Source organism: Berghia stephanieae, chromosome 6, assembly GCF_034508935.2.
Source record: "Berghia stephanieae isolate SIO BIC M18660-M18661 chromosome 6, UCSD_Bste_1.3, whole genome shotgun sequence".
NCBI lineage: Eukaryota > Metazoa > Mollusca > Gastropoda > Nudibranchia > Aeolidiidae > Berghia > Berghia stephanieae.
Window position 1 is genome coordinate 34,095,652 of NC_088365.1, and position 12,332 is coordinate 34,107,983.

The 12,332-nt window shown below is 35.0% G+C and overlaps 1 protein-coding gene across 4 annotated transcripts in view; it reads left to right on the plus strand.

Moving 5' to 3' along the window:
- Positions 1 to 12,332, plus strand: part of LOC144974925 (uncharacterized) — a 55,170-nt gene that overhangs the window by 9,115 nt on the left and 33,723 nt on the right. For 3 of the 4 annotated variants that reach the window (XM_078918438.1, XM_078918441.1, XM_078918440.1), the window contains exons 5-11: positions 5,817 to 5,942; positions 6,877 to 7,027; positions 7,551 to 7,678; positions 8,147 to 8,320; positions 9,359 to 9,633; positions 11,167 to 11,344; positions 12,010 to 12,021. In XM_078918438.1, the coding sequence (XP_078774564.1) occupies positions 5,817 to 5,942; positions 6,877 to 7,027; positions 7,551 to 7,678; positions 8,147 to 8,320; positions 9,359 to 9,633; positions 11,167 to 11,344; positions 12,010 to 12,021 (1,044 nt within the window). The remainder of the gene's footprint in view (positions 1 to 5,816; positions 5,943 to 6,876; positions 7,028 to 7,550; positions 7,679 to 8,146; positions 8,321 to 9,358; positions 9,634 to 11,166; positions 11,345 to 12,009; positions 12,022 to 12,332) is intronic. The other variant, XM_078918439.1, reaches the window with a different exon arrangement.

Genomic DNA, 12,332 nt, shown 5'->3' on the forward strand with positions numbered 1-12,332 from the left:
CAGTTTCTGGATATATTTTTGTTTACATATTTTCATCGTTTTTTTTTTTTGGGGGGGGGGGGGGGGGGGGTTAAAAATCAATTTGTTTAAATGGCAAAATGGGATTGTAGCTGTTAACCCCCTTGTATGAAGTTTTGCTCTATCACTTGTGATCAGAGCTCCAATTTAATCTGAAATAATAGTCTTTTCACTACAAAATAAAAAACATATAATATAAAGATAATGAAATATAATTTGATTCAGATAATGAACTTGGAGGCAGGAAAATTATAACATTATTGTTTGTTTATTTGTTACATTTGTTTTCATTTTTATCATCATCAGCAGCAATACTTATTATTATTCTCATCATCATCATATTATTTTTTATTATTTTTATTATTATATATATATATATATATATATATATATATATATATATATATATATATATATATATATATATATATATATATATATATATATATATATAATTTTTAGAAAATATTTACCACAATGTTTGAGACAGTCTACATTAATGTTTCAGGCTTAATTTGCCATCGTCAGGACTGAGTTGTTTTGTTGACTGTTGTTGTTTCTTGAAGTGGTTCCGGTTTAAAGTTAATTAACAAGAACTTCCGGCGATGTGGACCGTACATCTCACTTTTCGTGTTGAGTGTGGCTTCATGAGGGTGTTTGATTATAGTATATTTCTCGTCCAGGCATAAGCTACATTGTTTTGATGTTGGTGTGTATCCTGTTGCTTTAGATAAAATTTTCCATGAAATGTTGTGGTCTAGTTTGTTGTCTTTTAATTTCCAAATATGTTCGCTGAGTTTTATGGATGTTTTTTTGTTAGTGTTTCTAAATGTTGAGGTGTGGAGGTTGTATCTTGTTTTGAAATTATTTTCCGTTAGTCCTACATATTTTTCTTGCTTGTTTGTTTTAGTTTCGGTGACTGTGGCTTGGTAAATTAAACTTGATTCTAAACATTGTTTGTTTAGCGGGCAATGTTCCTTATTTCTGCAGTTGCATTTTCTGGTGGGTGGGTTTTGCTCTTGTCGGTGGTTTATTAATATTTTTTTGTTGTGGCTTGAAATTATTTGTTCTATGTTGCGCATACACGAGTAGCTTATTTTTATGGTATTCCTGTTGATAATTTTATGTAGCTTGTGGTTTTTTGGAAAGTGTGTATCAATTAACTTCAGGAACTGCTGTCCTATGTTTGTGCTGACGTTTTTGTTGAAAGGTGGGTTGAACCAAGTAATGTGTCGTTTTCTTGTTTTACGTTCTTCACTTGTGTGTTGGGGTTTACATGAGATGGAGGCGTCTGTGTATTCAAATGGTGTGTTGTATCCGCTTTTTGTGAGTGCTTCTTTGTAGGGGGTGGCTGCGACGTTGAATATCTCTCTGTTTTCTGAAAGCTTTCTCACCCTCAGTGCTATGCTTTTTGGTATGTTTTCAATGACAGAACGGGGGTGGTTGCTGTTTTTATTAATGTAGCTAATGGTGTTGTTTGGTTTTCTGAACGGTTGGAATGAATTGGATTTTATGTCGAATGTTAATGTCGAGGAAGTCAACTGTTTTTTTTGTTTGCTTTTATCGTGATTTTCAAATTGTTGTTTTGGAATATTTTACAGATTTGTTTTTTGATGTTTGCGTTCGCTCTTGGTCGTTTATTGGTTATAGCGAGTCCGTCATCTCTATAGAGGCCGATGTATGTGTGTGTATGTTGCAGTTGTGACAGGATGCAACACACCATTTGAATACACAGACGCCTCCCTCTCATGTAAACCCCAACACACAAGTGAAGAACGTAAAACAAGAAAACGACACATTACTTGGTTCAACCCACCTTTCGACTTACTTACTTACTTATCCGAACCAGCGACCACCTGAGCTCTAGCCCTTCGGTCTTGTGCCATGACGTAGAAGTTAGACGTCTTTTGTAGTTGTTCCAGGTGACTATAAAGTGTGTTACTGATGCTTGGATTTGGTGGGAGGAATGTGCATCTCAGATCTTCAAGAGGTTGACATTCAAGCAAGTGGTGTGTTACTGTTTCATTGGGGTGTTGACATAGGGGGCTGAGGGGGATGTGTCTTTTGTAATTTTGCTTAAATGGTTGTTGAGCGGTATGTGTTGTGTTCTTAGTTGAAAGATGATGCTTTGCTGGTGTCTTCTGAGCTTATTTAGGCAATCAGTCTTTACAGGAGTGGTCATATGGGAAAACATACATCTACCCGTGGTGCTCATTGCCCAACTGTTCATCCATTCTTCTCTCTTATTTGTTTTGATTATTTGTTTCGCTGTGTCTAAGGATACTGGAAATGATGGTTGTAAAAGTGTTGATCCGAGTCTGGCTAGTCTGTCTGCATTGTCATTTCCTGGTATATTTGAATGTCCCGGTATCCACTGGAGAGATAAGTCTACTCTGTGTGTTGTAAGGAATTCATCTAGTTGAGATCTTAAACTATTGAACGTTGAGGAGAGTTTATCTAAATCGAGAGCTTGGAGAACCGATTTGGAGTCTGTGAAGATGACAGTGTTTTGAAGTTTTGAAGGGTTTAGCTGGAAAACAGAAGAGAGGTGTCGCAGTGAGGCTTCTATTGCAACTGCCTCTGCCTCGTAGTTTGAGCAGGAGCTTCCGCAAGAATTGTGGATTTTATCACAGGTTTTATCTGGGTATTCTACTACAAACCCATACCCAGCATTTTTAGTTCCTTTGTGGGCAGATCCATCTGTGTAAACATGTATCCAGTTGTCTGGGTATTCTTGTATTGTCTTCATTGCTAATGTTTGTATATCTGATTTGTTTTTATTTCTTGTTGTTTCTTCTACGAGGTTAGTCTTTATTTTTGGAAGTTTTAGTTCGGCGTATAGAGGTTTTTGACTGATTAAAATAGATTTTTCTCTGTTTTCTGGGAGTCTGTGTCTTTCATTCAAGTTGTTAGCAATGTGTAGCAGGGATTTTTGTTTTAATCTTGTTCTTGGTTTCCATTTCTCTGCCAGAATTCTGTTTGGATGGTTTTCCTCTTTTCGTTTGTATCTTTCAACCATTTCAAGCACTGCTGATTCTCTGCGAAGTCCAAGTGGTTCCACATTAGTATGTATTTCACATGCTGCTGTGGGTGTCGATCTCAGGGCACCGGAGATGAAGCGAAGGGCTTGGTTTTGTACTCTGTCCAAGGTTTTGTGTGTGTTTTTACTACCTACATTTTGGAGGGCTAAATTGTAGTCCATGACGGAACGCACATAGCCTAAATAGAGTTGTCGAAGCGAGTTTTTGTCTGCTCCCCAATTAGTACTGGCTAGTCGTATTAGTAACTGGAGTCTCCTTGTGGCTTTGATTTTTACATTCTGAGTGTGTTTGTTCAAAGATAGTTGTCTGTCTAACTGTATGCCCAAATATGTGGGGTTTTCTTCTTTCGCGAGTCGATGGCCTTGGATGGAGAGTGTTATTTCTTTCTTGGAAACAGGATGGCTCTTAGTAAATATAGAGTAGACTGTTTTATTGCAATTTACTTTTAATTTCCATTTATCACAGAAGGTGTTTAAGCTTTCTAAATCTTCATTTATTCTATTGGAGGCTATTGGTAGGTGCTTTGTAGTATACCACATAACTAAATCGTCAGCATATAGGGCCTTTTCTGTCTGTAATACTTCTGGTAGATCATTTATAAAAATAAGAAAGAGAGTACAGCTGAGGCAGGATCCTTGTGGGAGACCTTCCTCTAATACTTCTCTGTTTGACAGTCCGTTATTAATTTTTGTTTGGATTGTTCTGTTACTGAGAAATTGTTTAATCCAGAAGTAGAGATTTCCATCAATTCCGTAGTCCATCATTTTTGATAACAACCCTTTCCTCCATACTTTGTCATAGGCCTGTTGGAGATCAACAAAAACCGCGACTGTATGTTTTCCATCTTGAAAGCCATCAATTATTTTTTGACTTAATCTAAACAATTGATCTTCTGTTCTTTGCCCTATCCTAAAGCCTGCCTGATATTTATTTAGTAGGCCACATGTCTCCAGCCACCAGTATAATCGGTTATTTACCATTCTCCCAGCGATCTTTCCAACACATGAGGTGAGAGATATTGGTCGGTAACTTTTCGTTTCGTCGGGTGGTTTATCTTTCTTTAAGATTGGAATTATAATAGCATTTTTCCATCCCCTTGGTACTATTCCTGTCTCCCATGTTAGATTTATAAGTTTGAGAAGCATCTGTTTACCTCTCACGCTAAGATGCAGGAGCATTTCATTGTGTATCTTATCTGGTCCAGGGGATTTCCTTAACTTGAGTTTTTTCATAGCTCTGTGAAGTTCTGACATGGTAAAGCCCTCTTTGAACAGATATGAGATAGCTTTTGGGGCCTTTTCTTGATGTTTAAGGTCTTTAATCAATTATTTGTCCTTTTCACTTCTTTTTGATGCCTTGTTTACTGAAGCAAAATATTTGTTGAAGATCATGGCTTTTTTTTGGTCATCTACGATTGTTCCTTCTGTAGTTTTCATGGGCTTTGGGTTGGTTTTCGGGGTTTCATTGTTAAGATTATTAAGTAAGGCCCATGCTTTTTTCCCATTTTGACAAAAACGTCAGCACAAACATAGGACAGCAGTTCCTGAAGTTAATTGATACACACTTTCCAAAAAACCACAAGCTACATAAAATTATCAACAGGAATACCATAAAAATAAGCTACTCGTGTATGCGCAACATAGAACAAATAATTTCAAGCCACAACAAAAAAATATTAATAAACCACCGACAAGAGCAAAACCCACCCACCAGAAAATGCAACTGCAGAAATAAGGAACATTGCCCGCTAAACAAACAATGTTTAGAATCAAGTTTAATTTACCAAGCCACAGTCACCGAAACTAAAACAAACAAGCAAGAAAAATATGTAGGACTAACGGAAAATAATTTCAAAACAAGATACAACCTCCACACCTCAACATTTAGAAACACTAACAAAAAAACATCCATAAAACTCAGCGAACATATTTGGAAATTAAAAGACAACAAACTAGACCACAACATTTCATGGAAAATTTTATCTAAAGCAACAGGATACACACCAACATCAAAACAATGTAGCTTATGCCTGGACGAGAAATATACTATAATCAAACACCCTCATGAAGCCACACTCAACACGAAAAGTGAGATGTACGGTCCACATCGCCGGAAGTTCTTGTTAATTAACTTTAAACCGGAACCACTTCAAGAAACAACAACAGTCAACAAAACAACTCAGTCCTGACGATGGCAAATTAAGCCTGAAACATTAATGTAGACTGTCTCAAACATTGTGGTAAATATTTTTTAAGATAATAATTCGCTCCATTACTACATGTAGAGCACTTTTTTTACCATATTTGTATCAAACACGATTCAATATATATATATATATATATATATATATATATATATATTAATATATATAATGAACAATTGTAGAACACAATAACAACCGAATATAGATAAAAAACATACTGAAAGCGCTTAACAATAGATTCCTAGCCAGTAGCAACACATAAGATAAAGGATGCGATGAGACACGATTTTTCTGCAAGGCAAAAATATTACATTTTTTATGATAGAGACAAAGCTGTTAATGGCCAGGTATGTGTGTTCTACTTGACTGTAGTGAGTGTCTTTTCCAAGGACTCAACTTTGCACCACTTAGATCGGGACTCGATCCTGGGACATTATTATTATTATTATTATGATTATTATTATTATTATTATTATTATTATTATTATTATTATTAGCTTCAACTTTATTAAATCACAAATAATATTATCATCATCTCTTTTTCTCACTTTCAGGTTGGTGAAATAATATTTATTAATTTACTAGGAGGAAATGAACCAGAGACACGACTGACACTCGATGAAACTGTAACTGACCTCTCATTGTCCTATGATGACAGTCACATGAATACAACTCTGCTGGTAATTCTATTTTCACAGTTTATTGATTGTGGACTCTTTTGAGTTTTGCTTTTCTGAATGCTTTGTTGGTTTTGACTCTTAGTAAAGTTTTGCACTGAAGTTTGTTAAATATATTACAAACTTTTTCTCACCTGTAGAAATTGATATGTTGGCCATTTTTATTCCATGGCCTCTGAAAAAAGTATGCAAAAATGACATGGAGGGAAGTTAAGGTTTTCCATTGATCCAGGCAGGATATTAGCTTACTAACAGTTCAATTGGTTTCAAATATAAGACTTGAGATTGAGAGACATTTGCAGTTGTGCGAACCGTATACAAAAAATTATTTCCATCCAAGTCTGCCAAAATACAGTGCAATGTCCAATCCACTTAGCCATCTCGGTTTGTGGTCCCTAAATTTTAAAATAATTTTTTTTTATATTAAATATAAATCCCCTTTTTTTGAAATTTAATTTTGTTTCCTTTTTAAAAAATGGCTTTAGCATTATATATTTACACATGAATTAAATTACGTTATTAAGGTTTGCAACTGATTGAATTTCTTTTCAAGTTAATATGGAGGGCACTTTAAAGAAATATTAATCTTACATTTTTACTTTCACTTATTATAAAAGTCAATCTGTAATGCTTTGAAGATTTGCCCCACCCCACCACTGCTCTCTCTCTCTCTCTCTCTCTCTCTCTCTCTCTCTCTCTCTCTCTCTCTCTCTCTCTCTCTCTCTCTCTCTCTCTCTCTCTCCTCTCTCTCTCTCTCTCTCTCTCTCTCTCTCTCTCTCTCTCTTCTCTTCTCTTTCTCTCTCCTCTCTCTCTCTCTCTCTCTCTCTCTCTCTCTCTCTCTCTCTCTCTCTCTCTCTCTCTCTCTCTCTCTCTCACTCTCTCTCTCTCTCAAAATTTTAAAGAAAAAGATGGATAGTATCTAGTTGACATTTTCCAGATTACGACAGTCACAGGGAACCAATGGCACCTTCTTCTTGAAACGAGAACTTCTGAGGCCCATTTTTCTCCAGATTCTGATTTGAGTGACATGGGATATGACCACATTGAAGGCAGGGCAATTCCACCTCGTACTATTCTAGATGCTGTTGGTAAGTCGTTTGTAGATGTATTTCAGTATCTTTAAGAGGGATTCTATACAACAAGGTTAACTTGTGATCTGTCTAAGAAATACTTCTAACTCATCTAAACTTTATTGATTTTTAACTATTTAAAAATCATCCTTACTTCCTGAATAATTTTTGAAGATTTGGGTACATGAAACATCTGCCATAGATAATTCAGCCCTTGTAGATTGTGTGCCAATCAATTGTATTCTTTCATTTCTTTTTCCATGCTGTCTTTCCATGCATCTTTCATGATGCTTTTTTTCCTATATTCATTCTCTGGAGAAGCCTTTCAGTCTTAAAAGTTCTTACTTCAAAAGGCCCTCATGATATTATTTTACACTCATGAGTAATTCTTACCTCCCTTTTCTTGTGTCTGGTCTCTAAGGGACAGAACTGAACCTCAACACTATTGCTCCTCTTTCCCTTTCTTTGATCTGTGTTACAAAAAAAACGAACTGTTCATTTTCTTAATTTGCAATTACTTCGTAACTCCCTTTCATTTCAGAGGAGAATAACATAATCTTCAGTCCAAGACTGTTTCAAATATTTCAGCCCCCGACTCTTCTTAGACCTCAATATGCTAAGGGCCATCATTTCATCACAGCTCACTGTGCTACTACTTCAACTTTACAGGTTTGATATGGCAATGATTTTTCACCATCATGCTTATATTTATTTGAACATCTAAATTGCTTAAATACCGTTGTAAATACTGTGCATAAGACCATTGATTAATGATGTGCAAACATTTAGGGTTCTCAGACAATTAGTATAATTATGGCATTGCTTTTAGCGATTAGGAGAGAATTAAAAATTCAATTTCAAGCTTAACTGTAAGTTATACTCAATTGAGGAGATTGACTTTTTTTCCTTAAATTTTTTATTAATATAAAAACTTAAACTTTCTAATTGTAATGATTTTGACTTTTAACTCAATTTTCATCACCATGTTCATTCTGACACAGTACCATGTTGACATAGTTGGCCACATGTTATATTCGGTAATTGTCTTGTTGTAAGTGATTTTAATATTTCACCAACTTCATTGAGGCATCATCATCATCACAAAAAAATGTCATAAACCCTGATATCAACCAACAGGTAATGGATCCCAGTGCTGAACACAGCCCATTGTTTGTTTACAAACTTCCAGCTGACGCAGATAGAGCCATTTTGACCGACGTCCTCATCTTCACTACCATCAACCACTCCAGAGACAGAAAGCTGATTGCCTTGTCCAATCAGAAAGCTGAAAATTCAGGGGAAAATCAACAGGTAACTTCAATGTTCTTTTTGGGTAACGTTTTGCATCTCTTGTGTCGTGGCAATTCGTTGTGACATTCATATCCATGGAGTTCGAGGGCTTTTTTCATGCTTTTCTAACCCTATCAAAGTTGCAACATTAGGAATCCCCTGGTACTCACTAAACTTGTCGTGTCAGCACTGTGTGACATTAAATGAGAAAGCGTTACATTTGTAAAATATTGTTGTTATTGATTCAAACCCACACAGATCATTACCTTGGTTTAGAAAATACAATGCATGGGTGCCAGTTTTCCGGTTCATGCAGGAATTTTGGTTTCACGATATCTCGATATCTTGAAGTCAAATACCTCCGGTTTCAGTGTTTTGAGTAAAATAACCTAATAGAATCTGTAAAAATTCGAAAACGTGATTCAACTGCACTGTGAGTATTTCACTATGTATTATAAGTTGGTTTTAAAATCAAATTAATTTCCTCATTGTGTCATTATGTTTGCTGTGTAATCATTTAATAATGGTATAAAAACGGTGATGAAATAAGAGTAAAGTTTAGGCCGCATTTTCAGTAGGAACATTTTCAGGTTTGGCAAAGTGTAGAGATTTTAGTTTCAGGTTTCAGCACTTCTTCCTTCTGGCACCCATGATACAATGTTTTGCTAATCCATAAAGCCTTCTCAATGATTGTAACATTATTTGCAATGAAGGACCAGTCGAAAGTTAAACTGGGGACGGTGCAAAATACACTTTTTTTCCCTCTTAGTCAACATAATGTTGATAGACTCGCAGTTTTCTGTTGTACGACAGTTTATATCTCTAGCTTCACATGACCTCAAACTAATGGTTTCAAAAAATTCAAGTCTTAATTAACAACCAGGTTGTTTTCCGCGAGTTGTATTTTTTAAACTCTCTTAACAACAATTAAATATGTATTGAAAGAGAATTATATTCTTTGTGATAATTACAAATGAGTACACATGTTAAAAATAATATTATCTTTCTATATGTACACTGGTTATGATTTGACAGATGCCATTTATATTTTATAAACAGGAGTTTGACTCGGCATCTGTGGTACAGGAGTTTCTTCTTCCAGATGATGAAACATTACTTGGAGTAGAGAGAAAGAGATTTCCATTCTATTTCCATGAACACCGGGAAAATGAGCACAATAAGTGGCTAGAATCAGAAGATAATGGAAGTAGATATCCTCATGACCAAAATTCTGACCTTGACAATGCAGTCTTCAGTATTCCTGTCAGAGTTCATACAGTGTTAGATGGGTGCATTATTGTCACTAACAATTCTTTGTATGAAGTAAGACCCCGGTAAGTGTTGTGCTTTGATTTTATTTTTTTCATAGCTTTTTTAAATGAATAGAATATCAAAGATTTCTGCTAACTTTTTAACTCTAAAGAAAGCTAAGTTTTGCCGAAAAATGTGTTTTTGGACTGTAAATTTTGGTGCTGTGAACACATATTCATTAATTCATAGTCTGTGACATACAATTTCTCACTGGAGTTCATAGATCAACACAACAGCTAATAATGATGATCAATAATTACATATTCATGATTGATCTCATAATTGTCTTGTGTAATTTTTTGGGTTTTTTTTTTAAATCTTGTTTAATTCGCGTGCGTGTGTGTGTGTGTGTGTGTGTGTGTGTGTGTGTGTGTGTGTGTGTGTGTTTAGCTTATTTATGGACAATAAAGATCTATTATTATTATTATTATGTATGTTTGGTTGATTTATTGTTGGATATGGGAGGGACATGATACCTGAACCCTTTTTTGAGAAAAAGGAAAGTAGATATTTGAATATTTAAATTTTACATTATTTCAAGGATGTGCTCAAATGTGAACAATTTAGATGTCATTAACTTGGCATTTATGCTGCAATATGATATTTGGTTCCAGGTAATGATTTGGCTGACTGTCCATGCAGATGATGTCGATTTTATTGGATCAACACCAGCAAATATAGACATCATACAAAATACCCTCATGAAATATAACCTCCAAGTCAATGCCAATAAAACCGAATTTACAACAATATCGAGGAACAAAGAGGAATGGAAAAGAACAAAGAAAGTCGGCTCACTAATTGGAGACACCGAGGATGTACAAAGAAGAAAACAGCTATCAAACGCCGCACTCAGTAAACTCACCAATGTATGGATTAGAGGTGACAAAATAAAGAGAAAAACCAAACTGAAACTGTACCATGCTCTTGTAAAACCGGTACTTCTGTATAACTGCGGCACTTGGGCGTTGACAAAATCCGAAGAAGAACATCTGGATGCCTTCCATCGCACACAGCTAAGAAGGGTACTGGACATCAAATACCCCCAAAAAGATCTCAAATGAATCACTCTATAAGATCACAAAAGAAAGACCAATCTCCCTTGACATTTTACAACAACGATGGCAACTTTTCGGTCACATACTACGCAGGGACAAAAACATACCAGCAAACCAAGCCATGTCCGGATACTTCCAAAAACACGGGAACCTTTTCAGAGGAAGACCGATCACAACACTCCCTGTGATCCTAAACAAAAACCTCACAACACTTGGACAAAGCATTAGTCTCATAACGGCAGGGGACCTTGAAAATCTGAGAACCCTAGCAGAGGACCGGCAATATTGGAGACACCTCACACAGGAAATACTGGAAACAGCCAAGGCGACCCGATCTTTCGGTCGAGACGCGAAAGGCATCTAAGTCAAGTCAAGTCCATGTAAAAAATTTTTATTAAAAAAAAAAAATATTATTCTTTCTTCTTGCTTTTTATGTTTGTACCCTCAGTATTATTTTATATTTAAAGTGCTTTCATTTTACTTTCCTTCTTTTTTCAGAGTTTCACCTGAGCGCCTGTTCTTGCATCTTGCATTGGTGCTGCCAGAGACCAGTGTAGCAGAGGACCTTGCTATTAGCATCGGCCTTGACCTTACAACTTTGTCTGAACTTGGAGCTGACTACATGCTGAAGCAGTCTCATTTCTCCAAGGCTATGAAGCTTTATACTTTATCGAAGGTAACTATCTAAACTTTATATGTTTTGTTTGAAAGTTATCAATTGATATATATATATATATATATATATATATGTTGTTTCAAATTACTTGTACAAAGTGTTATAGGTATATATATATAAATAAAATAGATTTATAATATTCAAGTTGCGACTTTAATTATTAAAATTCGGTCTGATCGTATAATTCGACTTGAATGTATACATTTATTTCCCCATCAACAAGCATTGTTTGTGATGTTTATGACTGTCATTTATATTTTCACCAATTTTCTTGTTTATTTTAAAAATTGATATTTGATTTTCTATAATATAACTTTTTTTTAAAAACACCTTCCAACATGGTACCAGATGAAGAATGAATATTAAGCATCAATGGCAATTTTGAATTTTACTCACGGAATGTTCAAATATTCATCATTATGATTTTAAAAGAAAAAAAAAATCTAGTCGGCAATATATCCCAAAGGTTTTCAAGGCATCCTGTTTTTTGTTTACTTCTGATAATGTGAGTTTTAATTCCCCATTTATGATTTTTAAAGTTTTTCCCTTATTTTTTTTTTTTAAAGCAAAGTGAAGTTTTGGAAGAAAAGGGGGAATAATAGTTGACTCATTTTCAGTTTTCATTACTAAATGCAATCCATTTGTTTCATACATTTCCATTAAAGAGATTGATTCAGGTAAAGATATGTTGTCATACTTCCATGTATCTTTTTGACATTGTATATACATTTATGCAAATAATATCTAGCGTTATTCTCATTTTGAAATCTGCTTATAACATTACATTAAAGAGATGTCCCTGCTTTGCTTTTAACGATATCACGGTATGTATTGGGTGCGAGAATAAAAAACTGAACAAGTTTAGAAGCCTGTAGCTGATAGACTATGCATTATGCAAGTTTGAAATTTTACTACAATCAAACCAATTTATTGAAATTTATGTACACAATGTTTTAGCGAAACGTGTTGAAAATGTCAACTCTATGAT